Source organism: Rhodamnia argentea, chromosome 3, assembly GCF_020921035.1.
Source record: "Rhodamnia argentea isolate NSW1041297 chromosome 3, ASM2092103v1, whole genome shotgun sequence".
Classification (NCBI taxonomy): domain Eukaryota; kingdom Viridiplantae; phylum Streptophyta; class Magnoliopsida; order Myrtales; family Myrtaceae; genus Rhodamnia; species Rhodamnia argentea.
Window position 1 is genome coordinate 25,496,273 of NC_063152.1, and position 12,388 is coordinate 25,508,660.

A 12,388-nucleotide genomic window follows, 5' to 3' on the forward strand; every position below is an offset into this window, starting at 1 on the left:
TTCCCTTCCATTTTTTTTTTTTTGGTCAAAAGTTATGTTTCAATTTAAATCATAACTACTCGATCTACTTTCATCCACCCGATCACAGTCCTATGCCAATGTGTCAAAAGACAAGAGTCTCTCAACATGAGAATACGAATGCCTAAGATACAAGTTGGCCCGAGATTCGCTCACGAAATAACTTTAATTTATGACTTCGTTTAAGACAAGATGACCCATCTAGAACTAGGCTACCACACTATGTTGTGCAACTAGACTACCACACTATGTTGTGCAACCACCATACTTCATTTTTGTTGGATATATATATATTGTTGGTTCGTATTCTAAAAATACTGGGATCGTTTTTCTCTATAGGATTCCTTTTTGGGATTGATTCATCCTTTCCGAACGCAGGGTCGGGATCTTAACAAGTACACAAAAAGATCTTAATATTTTTTTTTTCTTCTGAAAATCTATTTATCGATCGACGATAAAAAGAATAATCACCCGATATAGTAAAATGCTTTAACGATATAGAATCGTGTATACGGAAGATGTCTTGGCATTATATTATACCGGCAATGCCATTCATTTGTGGAATATGTTTACACTACTAAGCGATAAAACTATTCATGTCAAAGACGAGAACATCCTAATGAACTTGTTACCAAGACAATATGGCCTACTCTCTTTATCTCTATATAATCTACAACCATAGAAATTTTCGATTTAAATCAGAGAATCAACCAAGTCCATGGTATTAATCGTCAATTCACGGTGGTAAGATTATTCGTGATTTGGTAAAGAGATTTCTACTTTGCTAGCATAACATTTTTTTTTTTTTTTGTAACAGAGAGAACAAGAGCATATTGTGGACTATAAGTAGTAAACTCCATAAATTCTTAATCATTTATTATTTATTTATTTTAATGATTCTTAATATGCTATTGTTTCAAAAATAGATAATAAATTCCTCCTGTCATTGTTGCGTCCCCGAGTCGTGCCTTTCGATGTGAGTGGAGGTTTCCACGTTTGTCTGGCATGGTCCTTGCTGGTGGGGTTGGTGCTCAGTATCAATCCGACGGAGAGGGTGCAATCCCTCCGTTTCAACTTCTTTGACCTTTCTACTTGGACTTTGGCTGCTTTTCCTTTATCTCTCTCGTTCTTTCTAGACTCAAGTCGAATGAGTTGGCCGAGTCGGATTTGAATCGGATTGAAAATGATCCTATCCAAATTGATTCCTTCAACATATTTTGATCTATTTTCATGTAATACAAATCTAGTTACATGTTGCCGATCCGATTCATATTGCTAAAACATTTTCACGTTTAACCGGATCTATGAAAATCCATATCTAAACCGAGGTGAGAACGTGGAGTGAGCGAGCGTGACATCGAGTGAAGATAAGAGAGAGTGAAGAAAGAGTCACGGAGGTGGGTAGTGGGTCTAAGTAAATTGTGAATCCGTTTAACGCCTATATTATCACTAAAGCCATATAATAACTCAACCTGTCAAATAGGTTAAGAAATAAGTATATGACCCGTTTTGACGGATCTACTTCTTTCATCCTCTCTTTTCATCCACAATCGCCATTTGATTTGCAGGCAAAGTACCAAAAAAATCATAAACCTATTACATTGGTATTAATTCGGTCATAAACATTTCAATTGGATCAATTTAATCATAAACCTTTTTGTATTGGTACTAATTCAGTCCATCCGGCCAATTTAAGCCGAAAACCGCTGACATGAGCATCGGCTATCCTATGTGGCACCGCTGGCAATGAATTGAATTTTTAAAAAAAAATTAAATAATTTTTTTGAATTATTATTTTCTACTTTTTCCTTAATTTTTTCCCCCTGTTTATGGCCCTTGCTTAGGTGAGGTCACCCTTGTCGGACACAAGCGGGGTCGGCCTCGCCAAGCCGAGGGGGAGTGCCGGCAAGGTCCGGCGAGGTTAGCCTTGCCCGGGCGAGGCCAGCCCTCGACCGGTCGACCAGCCACAAGAAGGATAAAATGATTTTTGGCGTGGGAAAAAGTAAGTAAGAGAAGATTTCAAGGAAGAAAAAAACGGGGGAAAGGCGAGACGGAGGGAAGGAGAAAGGGAAGGGGGAGTGCTGGAGCCAACCAGGATTGACTTTTGCCGTGGGAGAAAAAAGTGAGGGAAAATAGGAAAAAAAAATTCAAAAAATTATTTAAAATTTAAGAAAAAAAATTTACGTCGGCGCCCGCGATGCCACGTAGGATGGCCGGCATTCATGTCTGTGGCTTCATTCCCGAATTGGTCGTATAGACTGAGCTGATATCATGATTAAATTCGTTCAATTGAAATATTTAGTACCGAATTGATACAAATACAATAGATTTATAGTTTTTTTTTTTTTGATTTGCGCGCTACTTTGCTTCTTTGAAGCCGTAGGTGACTCTTCACTGAACCAACAGCAGTGTCCCGTGGTGCCTCTTGGTGCATTAAGGCTGCCTTTGGTTATGCATTTGGGGAGGGCCGTCGAGCAAATGCAAAGGACTTTGGCTTAAAGGGTTTTCGCGATAATCAAATACTATTTGATAATCTGTAATTAGAAAGTGCCTTGAAAAGCAATTTTGAGAGAAAATGGTCCGGTTGAAGCACATTTGAAAAGTCAGTTGTTTCGACTAAATTAAATTTTTATTTAAATTTTGAAAATACATTTACCACAAGAAACTACCTAAACAAAAAAAAAAGAGGAAAAATCGCATATATTTTTAGGTAAGCAATAGTGCAAGCTTCAATCAATTATTGAAACGAGTGAGACTCGTGAATGGAATGATTCCTCTTCAAGCAATTATAGGAAATTGCCACGTCAGTTAGCAAGTGATATTTGCTCCATCATCATGAAAACACAAAAATAAACATTCGAAGATCCATTTAGCATTAAAAGGACGTCTGCGAAGTCCTAGAAAAAAAAAATATTACCGGTGAGCCAAAAGTGATCACCAAATGCTTATACAACCATCAAGGATTCTTATGTCAAATTGATAAATGGAAGAAAAGACTAATCCCATTAATTTATAGAAGAGACAATGCTTCCTTGACAACATCGTTAGTAACGATACAATCTCAATCGTAGATCCACACACCGTCACCGCGTGTTTTGCACAAAACACTCATTGATTGAAAAATCATATGGTCAGAAATAACCGACGATCTTGTCAAACTATCAGGCTAGCAGCTTCCTTTCTAGAAATTTTGACAAAATGTTCATGTAATCGTATGAGGCGAGATTTCCTAAAAATACAATGCGCAATTTGGGTAGGCATGATCCAAAAATTTACGCAGAACAGTCTCTCGAATTTCCACAACCCTCCTTCAGATTTCAAAGCAAATGGAGCTCACAGAAAAATTGATGCTAAGGAGTTTCTAAATTTACCAATAAGTTGCGGAAAAAATTGAAAACCATAGCAGCATATCATCAGACGACTATTCGAGGTTCAGAAAACACGAAAAGCAAAATTTCTGATTATCACCAAACGAACTGACTTCACCCCGCAGATCTGCAAGCATTGCCAACACCAAGAAAGGGTTTTTTCTGTAAAGCTTGAAGCTCTCAGATCAAGCACAAACCGCGAAGTCGAAAGAGGAAATATAAGTACCCGCAAACCGGGAACTCGCACGAGCTTGACGATCTCAGAGCAAGCACCAACCGGGAAGTCGCCAAGCTGAGCTGCATTCGTGAGGCGAGGGAAGAGAGGCAAGCAAGGTGCGATCATGAGGCGGACGAAGAGATGCGAGCGGTGTCGCCAGTCGAGGCGAGCAAAGAGAGGCAACAGGTCCGGCGAAGAGAGGAAGAGAGGAGAGAAGAGAGGCAACAAAGGTGTCCCATTTTCAAAAGGGCAAATTTGGAAATATGATTAGTGAGTGAGAGTAAGATTGGAAAATCATTAGTTAAGGTCTCAGGTTTTTGAAAATGTAATGGCATCTTCCTAAAACTCTCCGAAAGAATTTGTGAAACACGACTTGCATTTGCTCAAAGACAGCCGCCACATAGCATATGTTTCTGCTGTAATATTTGGGCCCATAAAATGAACAATAAGAAAGAGACAAAGCCCAAATAATTCTTCAAGGCCTTAACCCCTTAGGAGAAACAAATTAAACTCTTGGAAAAATCCAAAGTACCATCATTTTTTCAAATAAAAGTTTAAAATAGACTTTATTTCAAGTAACGGCCTGAAGGGCCCTTTGTAGTTAGAAGAATAGTTTAAAGTTGATATTGTTTCAAATAAAAACTTCAAGTAGCCATATGAATCTCAAAGAAGGGCTTCCTCACCCCTCCGACATGTGGGCCTCGCCGAGGCACTAGCGACTTTGCCATCTATCGCCGATGTCCCACCGATGATGGGGGCAACCCTCTCGCTTGTGCTTCCTTTTTTTTAACTTTTACTTTTTATTAAAAAAAAATTAACTTAATTTAACTAAAAATTAGAGCAAAATGATGTTTTGATAAAATACCCTTGACCGGCTTGAAAATTTAGCTAGTCGGCAAGGTGAGACCCTTATTTGAGGCGATTTGATCACTTCAAGCCCTTAATTCATTTTAGGCCTTTATTTATAAAAATATATACACTTTGAGCCCTTATTTAGAATTTTTCCTAAAACTCCTCAATTCGACAGGGAAGGCGTGAAAGAGTATAAACAAACAGAAAGAGGAGAGAGTCGATGAAGCCAAGGAATAGAAGAAGAAGGGGGGCTTTTTACGTGCCCGCACAGGAGGCCACGACAAGTCAAATCACTTTTTTTTTGTGGCCCTTAGTTTTGAAGCTTTCTAGACTGCATAGCTTCCGATTTGAGCTTTTGGATAGTTGTGACTTGTGAGTGGTGCTTTATCTCTTTTGAAATTGAGAAACTTACACTATTGATACGAATTGATCGAGGATTAAGTGCCACATGATCACACGAGTCCTGTGAGAGCCACCTCTAGAATCGTGTCTTGTTAATATGTACTTCTCAAGGACTAAGTGTTACATGTTTTTAATTAAGTCTCGTGAGAGCTACTTCTAGAACTTTGAATTGTGATAACTATGATGAGTGAAAGATGAATTATAATGTGAGTATGTTGCATCATATATGTTAGCTATGTGTGCATTCTACACATTGTGTCATTGTATTTCGTTATGAAATGACAAATGCTTTGTTTGTAAAACGATTTATGATACGGATTCTGGATTGATTTTGTGGATTATTGGAAGATGATAATTTGATACTCATTATCAATGTGAACTAGGTAAAACTTGTCATAAAGTGTAATGAAATCTTAAAACTTTTAAAAAGTACAATCAAATCTTAAAACTTATCAAATTAGTGAAATCGAGTCCTTCCGTTGATTACACATTTTGAAAGTTTTAGAACTCGATTGCACTTTGGAGATAAATTTTAAGACTTTTAGTGCACTTATCCCAAAATTGAAAGGAAAAAATTCTCTCCGTTTTTCTCTTTCCTCTACCCAAATATAGTTGCTCACCTATGGCCCATGCATCCTCCATCAACGGTTGATTTGGCGTCAAGAAACCTGAATATTTTGTCCGCCTATGTTCAACATGTGTTGATCTCTCTCTCTCTCTCTCCATGCCTGTGTGAGCCAAGTATTTCGGGGAAATGAAACTAATATCGCCAAAACTTTGGTCCGGTGCAATGTCTATCTCTACACTCTTAATCCGTTCGGTGTGGTTCAAGAACTATCCCTAGAGGTTCTATGTAGTCCCTACATTCCCAATTCTTATAATTTAGTCCATTGACTTCCCACAAAGTCAAATCATCCATTCATTACTATTCAGAAACTTTCATAATTACAATACTGCACGCACTTTAAAATACCTTTTCATTTCAATTCTTTTTTTTTTCCAGTAAAACAATTAAAAAAATATGATAATGTGATGTTACTTTATTGCCTTTTTGGTCTTATATATACTACGATAACTCCATTTAAATAAACTTTAACTATGACCTATGTAATTGTAAGATTAAAATCTCATTTAGACTTGTATCATATTGATGCTCGTGGATTCAACATGTAAGTGCTTTCATAATGATATCTGGAAGCTATGCTGGTTTATTTATGGATGTTTGTATTCATATTAATGTAGGAACAAGATTTAGATTATTGAAAATTCTGTCAACCTAATTAAAAAGAAAAGGAATTATCTTCTAGAATGTAAATGGAGGGAATAATTGTGAACTCCATCAGTTGTGAAATTACAAACACAATCAGAAATTTACTATCTTCCAGAGGAAAATACCAAACATATTCTAAAAGAACCACGGCAAAAAAAACAAAAAAAAGTTGGAACGTATCACGAGATAAAATCTAGTGTGGTTTGTGCAATTTCCTCTGTTTTAATCATGTGTTGTTGTAGGAGAGATGCAACTGGTGGAGAGGAATGAGAGGGAGACCTTCTAGATTGAAGACCGACGGAACGAATGAGCCTCCCCTAAGAAACTCCACCATTTGAAAAGTGCCAATTGAAACAGCTATCCCTCCGGACCTTCCTGGGAGAAAAATCTCAAAACCCATTGACTTTAATCTTCGATAATCATCTCTTCATGTCAATTCTGGAATGTTTGATTTGATCCTCTGGCAAAAGAGAAGACAGCATTCCCTGGTTTTCTGTTTTTTCAAACTTGAGAAGTGGAAATCCCATTTCTCTCTCTCTCTCTCTCTCTCTCTCGTGAAGCTGGCCCTGTCTCTCTCTTTCTCTTCCAAAATCCCCACCTAAAACCTCCCGAGCTCGATCAAAAAAGAACCCATTTGTTTTTCTCTTTTTTTGGGTTTTCCCTGTTCACCATTTTCACTGTTTGTTCTTCTTGGCCGTGTTTGACCCGTTTGAGCTCATAGGCAGAGAGGAAAGAAGGGATTTTTACTTTTGGGTTTCCCTCGAATCTTGATTTTGTTGTTTCCCAATTCAGTACGGGAGCAGTAGTATGTACAGATCCGGTGCTGTGATGGCTTGGAACGTGTTCAAATTCTGCACGGCGCTTCGCGGTCTCGGCTCGATCATGATCTTGCTCGTCTTGGGGGTTGTCGGCGTCACCTACTATGCCGTCGTGTTGACCAATTACGGCCCGAGCTTGTATGAGGGCGGGGTCGACTCCCTCGTCGCTCTTGGTGTCTTGATCTTGTTCCACTGTCTGGTTAGTTAGCTAGCTCCTTACTATGTTCACTCAGCTAAATTCTATGTGAAATTAGCAAAAGTTTGGAGTTTGTTTCTGTTATTTCATGTTTTTTTTTTTCTTCATTTTTTTGTTGTTCTGTTTTGGTTGATGGGGTAGAAATGGGATTTCTTTGGGTTTTGGTTGATCGGCTGCTGATTGTGATGCTTGTGAGGACGCTGGAATTAGTAGGTGTCTCCATGTTGTGACTTCTTAAGTTTCTACACTTAGCAGACTCTACCTGTGAAGTCAATTTCTGATACCTGTCTTTCATGCTGTGGGAAATAACGTGTCATGAGAGTGTGTTTGCTCATTTGGTTTCAACCCAGTTATTAACAGTTGGGGATATGGCCAATGCCTGTTAGGAATTCTAACATCTACTTTTTAAAAACCATTTGGCTTGTCTTTGGATATTATAGGCGTGCTCGGCTTGGGAAGCATGGTTTCCTACAATAGTCAGATACACTTGTTCTGGCCATCACTTGTTTGATACTAGGAGCTGTTGGATCTTTTAAGAATTTGTCGAGGTGTGGGTTTGAGTTTCATCGTGACTCAAAGAAATAGGTACTCAGAATGGAAAGGCTTTGTGTTGTACAGTTGGTGATGCTGCTCTGGAGTTATTTTTCAGTCGTGTTGACGGACCCCGGGAGCGTTCCACCCAATTGGAGGCTTTCTGTTGATGAGGAGAGAGGAGACAGCGACCCATTGAATGGTTTGGACTTCAGCATTTTGCAGTCTGATACTTCTCACCCGAGAGTACGCTACTGTCGGAAGTGTAACCAGCCAAAACCGCCACGATGCCATCATTGTTCTGTTTGTCAGTGTTTCTACGTCATCGGATATTTTTGTCTGTTTGAAGCAAGCTTTCCCTTTGGAAAACTTAAGCTGTGGTGTTTTCGTAGGTGGAAGGTGTATACTTAAGATGGATCATCACTGCGTGTGGGTGGTTAACTGTGTTGGTGCTTTGAATTACAAATATTTCTTGCTTTTCTTGGTAAGTTACTGCCTTTCTGATAGCGGCTGTCCGATTATTCTTTGAGAAAAGAAGTTGCCTTTCCTATCATATCACGATATTCATATTCTTGTACATTCTGCCTGTCCCTGTATCTTTGTTTGCATTCTTCTGGAATGCAGACCAAGATACAGAGTAGTATGTTGGTATGAAAGTAAATATCTGGCCTTAAAATACTTTAGCTGTATCCGCATGATGGGTGATTGAGCAAAAATCAGTGGCGAATTGGCTATATATTTCAGCTAAATCAGCTGTTAGACTACTTGTCTTTGCACTTGTTACCAATCACATTTGTTTGTATTATACTAAGCTCCCCTTTTCAAAGCAGATATTAGAATAGGAAGGCAACACAAAAGGAAAACCTTGGATATTCTTCTGATTGACAAAGCTTTAACTCTCAATGATCTGTGTTTTCCAGGAGACCATTTCACTGTGATATTCTTCTGATCCTCAGCACAAGAGGATTTCTCTTTGCTGTTTTTTGCTTTAACAGAAATCTAGGTCTTTGTGGTTATGTTGCGCAGCAGCATCTGCTTGTGTCCTCATAAATATGAGTCATCTAGATGAAGTGAGCATGATCACCCCCAGACATTAGATTGCCAATCATGAACTTGTTCACTCCGCTTTTATGTCATTTATTTTGCTAGAACATGCAAAATGTCAGGGATGTCCTAATTTTATTTGTTAAAGTTCTTGCCTTTGGCCAAGTCTCTGATGTTATAATTGTAGATATCCATGCTACTTCACAGTCTAGGTTGATGATGCTTATAGGTGAGGACAATATACTTTATTTATCCTGTAGTTTGTCAAAGGAAACCCGTGTGATGATTTGTGTACATCAGGTAATTGAATGCATGGTGTTCTGTTTACTGAAAAATCTTGGGAAGCATACGAGATGATGAAATGCACTTATTTGGTTATTTAAAAATCTTGATGAACTTACCTATCCTTATGCTGGCCAAGTGTGTCATGATTGTTGTTAGCATTTATTAATAGGATGTCTACTGTAACATGTAGGATGATATTGTTTCCCAAAATAGTTCTCTATTTTACCTAATATCTGCCTTACGTGTGAAAATGGAAAATGTCTTTTAATGCAGTTCTATACATTTCTGGAGACAAGTGTAGTTACTTTATCATTACTCCCACACTTCATCGCATTCTTTAATGATGGAGAGATACCTGGAACACCTGGAACACTTGCGACGACTTTTCTTGCCTTCGGTAAGGTCTAAATAATCTGTTTCAGTTTCTGATGTTTTTCTTCAGCATCGCATAAACAAGTTAGTTATTTAATGTTGGTGCAATTTGCGTGCTTTTTTATAGTACTCAATTTGGCTTTCGCATTGAGCGTCCTGGGGTTCCTGGTCATGCACATTTCCTTGGTTGCTGGTAACACCACGACAATAGAGGTATATGCTCTTTTGCTTAAGCCTGTCTTCCAGTCAAAATACTTCTGCAGCTGCATTAGATGGTTTCATTGGTTACTTTTTGGGGAACCTTATTTTATGCGATTTTTTGAAATTATCACGCCAGTTTTTCTTTTTCTGGTCTATTGACTATTAGTTAGAGCATACACTGCTTAAAAACAGTTGAAAACAATAAGTTAAAAATCTGACGGTCCTTCTTAGTTTGTCGTTTACAAACATTTTCCCCATTCCTGTAACTTGTAACACTTTGATCAACTGTCCCATTTTGCATTAGAACAGAAAGTAGGTTGGCAATTCTACTTCCCTAGTTGCGTGGCCTTTTCTCTTGAGTAGAGATACTGTTAGTTGCAAATGAGGATTTTTCTTCTGTTTGTTAATTATATTGCCTGTGGTCAGGCGTATGAAAAGAAGACAACTCCAAAATGGCGTTATGACCTTGGACGGAGAAAGAACTTTGAACAGGTATTACACTTCAGTTAGTGTCATCATAATACTTGTTCTTCTTGAACCCATTGCTTAAGACTGGCAGTAGAGTGTGATCTTAACTGGAAATTACCAGATTCTTAGTGTCATAGTATTATTAGAGTGCCTCTCTTTTTTCTCTGCTTATGATATTGATGAGAGCTAAAACCGCATATTCAGGGAAGAGATTTCACGAGTTACATTTGAAAACTATTTGGCTATTAGCTAGAAAACCGTTAGGGGTTGCTGACAAATACGAAACTGATCTGCGGCTTTTATTTGTGGTTTCTACATGTTAGTCAAAACTCCTCATTGTGTCAGGGTTCTTCCCAGCCTAACGTGTGTTGCTAATCTTTATGGGGATGTTTGCTCAACCTTTGACGCCATTCGTAAGTCATGCATTTATTGGATCTGGTGTTGGGGGTTGCTCTATGTTCATTTTAGGAGCCTGGTAGATTGATCCTTATGTTTTGAGCAGTCTCAGATAGTCAATAAAGGACATTTTTTAGCATCGACATGATTAACTGTTACTGCTTTCCCCCACAGTGAATGATCTAAATTAACAAAGATTTATCTATCCATCCTCAAACCTGATAATGGCAGGATTTGGATCCTAGTTCTTGATATATCCGTCGAACAACTTTTTAAGTTAGCTGTTGCCTTCACGCTCCGAACTATCTAAAGTGGCTTGTTTTCTAGGGATAATTCACTCATGGTCCCTGATCTTAACCCAATGTGCAGTATTATCCGTAAACTCTTAATTTGCTTAGTGTAGTTCCTCAAGTTTTGTTTATTTTACTCCCTTATTATACTAGAATACCCAATGTTATCCTTACAACAGTTCAAGTCCAGGGACTGCATTGAATGTTTTCATATAATTCAGGGATTAAATTGAACATGCGTCAAAAGTGTAGGAACCACATTGAATAAATTAAAAGTTCAAGTACAATATTACCCATTGGGTCAAAATTCAGAAACCATTTGTTTCGTTTTCCCCTTTCTTTTTTTTTTAAATATCTTTGACCCCGATAATGGGTTGTTTATGTAATTGGTCTTGCAACATGGTTTATTGAAAGGAATAGTGCTCCTGTGGAGCTCCTCGATCTTTTTCAAGGCTTTCCTTAACTGAACTTGTGCTTTGGTGCTTTAGGTGTTCGGGACAGATAAACTCCACTGGTTCATTCCAGCTTATTCAGAAGAAGACATGAGGCGGATACCGGCGCTTCAGGGTCTCGAATATCCATCGAGGCCCGGTTTCGACAGCGAAGAGTTCTAAAGAGAATTCACCAGGCGCTCTTAGAGAGGTTGACTGATTGACCCGATAGACACGGAGGCATTTTCACTAACTGTTTGTACCAAACAAGGATGCACCTTACTCGGGGCTTCCTTTATGCTGCTATCGTGGCTCTCCTCCTCGTAGAAATAGCTATGAGAGAGAGAGGCAACGAGGTGACCGCCGATCTCCGGGTTTCGTTTCCATGGTCTTGGCTGTGATGTAATATATGCTTTGTTTAAGTTACGCAAGTGTAATGTCGGATGTCGGGAAACTTTTCCCTCTATCGATTTAACACATTCATCTTTGAAGTTGGATGTACTTGTATGTTAATGTGGATAAGAGTTTACATGTCCAAAACTTTTTAGAAATCACTTTTTCCCTTCTACTCTTCTACTTTCAACTTGGGATTAGTGCAGCAGAAGTTGTAAAATATATAATAAAATTACAATTGAGTCTTAAAATTTGTGAAAAATGCAATTAAGTTTTAAAAATTGAGTCCTTTTGTTAATTTCATCCAGCTTGATTAAAGGAAAGTGATGATGGTTTTTTTTTTAATATTTTCTCTTTCCTAAATGGTCATGACGTGGCTAAAAACATGAAACATATAGTTAAAAGAACATCATTTTGGTTCACCAAATTTGATTTGTAATGAAATTTTATATTAAAAAAAGGGGGGGAAATTAGGTTAGGCTACCACCGTCGCACCACCATAACCACGAAGGGCTGGTAAGGGTGGGCAAGGGCCAGCGACCCTCACTTGCGGCCAAGGAGGGTTACCGGCCCTTCCTACAATGGTGGGGGCGATGGTTTTCATTTTTTTTTAATTTAGCTTTACTTTTAATTTTCTAAAATAAAATTTGTGTTGAATTTTAGCATTATGTTTCATGTTTTAGCTTTATCATTGCCATGTGAGAAAGAAAAAATAGTTAAAAAAAAAAAAAAATCCATGTTTGAATTTTACATTAGTCAAGTTGGAATGAAGGACTCGATTGCACGACCTTGACAAATTTTAAAATTTAATTACACGTTTTATAAATTTCAATACT

The 12,388-nt window shown here is 38.1% G+C and overlaps 1 protein-coding gene across 2 annotated transcripts; it reads left to right on the top strand.

Moving 5' to 3' along the window:
- The first annotated feature begins 6,432 nt into the window (after positions 1 to 6,432).
- LOC115756379 (probable protein S-acyltransferase 14) lies at positions 6,433 to 11,650 on the top strand. 2 transcript variants are annotated; one of them, XM_030696119.2, is made up of 7 exons: positions 6,436 to 7,144; positions 7,760 to 7,979; positions 8,065 to 8,156; positions 9,275 to 9,398; positions 9,501 to 9,586; positions 10,001 to 10,066; positions 11,217 to 11,650. In XM_030696119.2, the coding sequence occupies exons 1-7, from the start codon at positions 6,935 to 6,937 to the stop codon at positions 11,340 to 11,342; spliced, it is 924 nt and encodes a 307-aa protein (XP_030551979.1). In that variant the 5' UTR covers positions 6,436 to 6,934; the 3' UTR covers positions 11,343 to 11,650. The 2 variants fall into 2 exon arrangements, with proteins under 2 accessions (XP_048132383.1, XP_030551979.1); XM_048276426.1 differs by lacking the exon at positions 10,001 to 10,066 and having other exon boundaries at positions 6,433 to 7,144.
- The last annotated feature ends 738 nt before the right edge of the window (positions 11,651 to 12,388 follow it).

Excerpts from the sequence above, each read along its gene's own strand:
- LOC115756379 (XM_030696119.2), top strand. The coding sequence starts at position 6,935 with ATGTACAGATCCGGTGCTGTGATGGCTTGGAACGTGTTCAAATTCTGC. Across the intron at positions 7,980-8,064 it reads ATGCCATCATTGTTCTGTTT|GTGGAAGGTGTATACTTAAG; the intron begins GTCAGTGTTTCT and ends GTGTTTTCGTAG. Across the intron at positions 9,399-9,500 it reads GACGACTTTTCTTGCCTTCG|TACTCAATTTGGCTTTCGCA; the intron begins GTAAGGTCTAAA and ends GCTTTTTTATAG.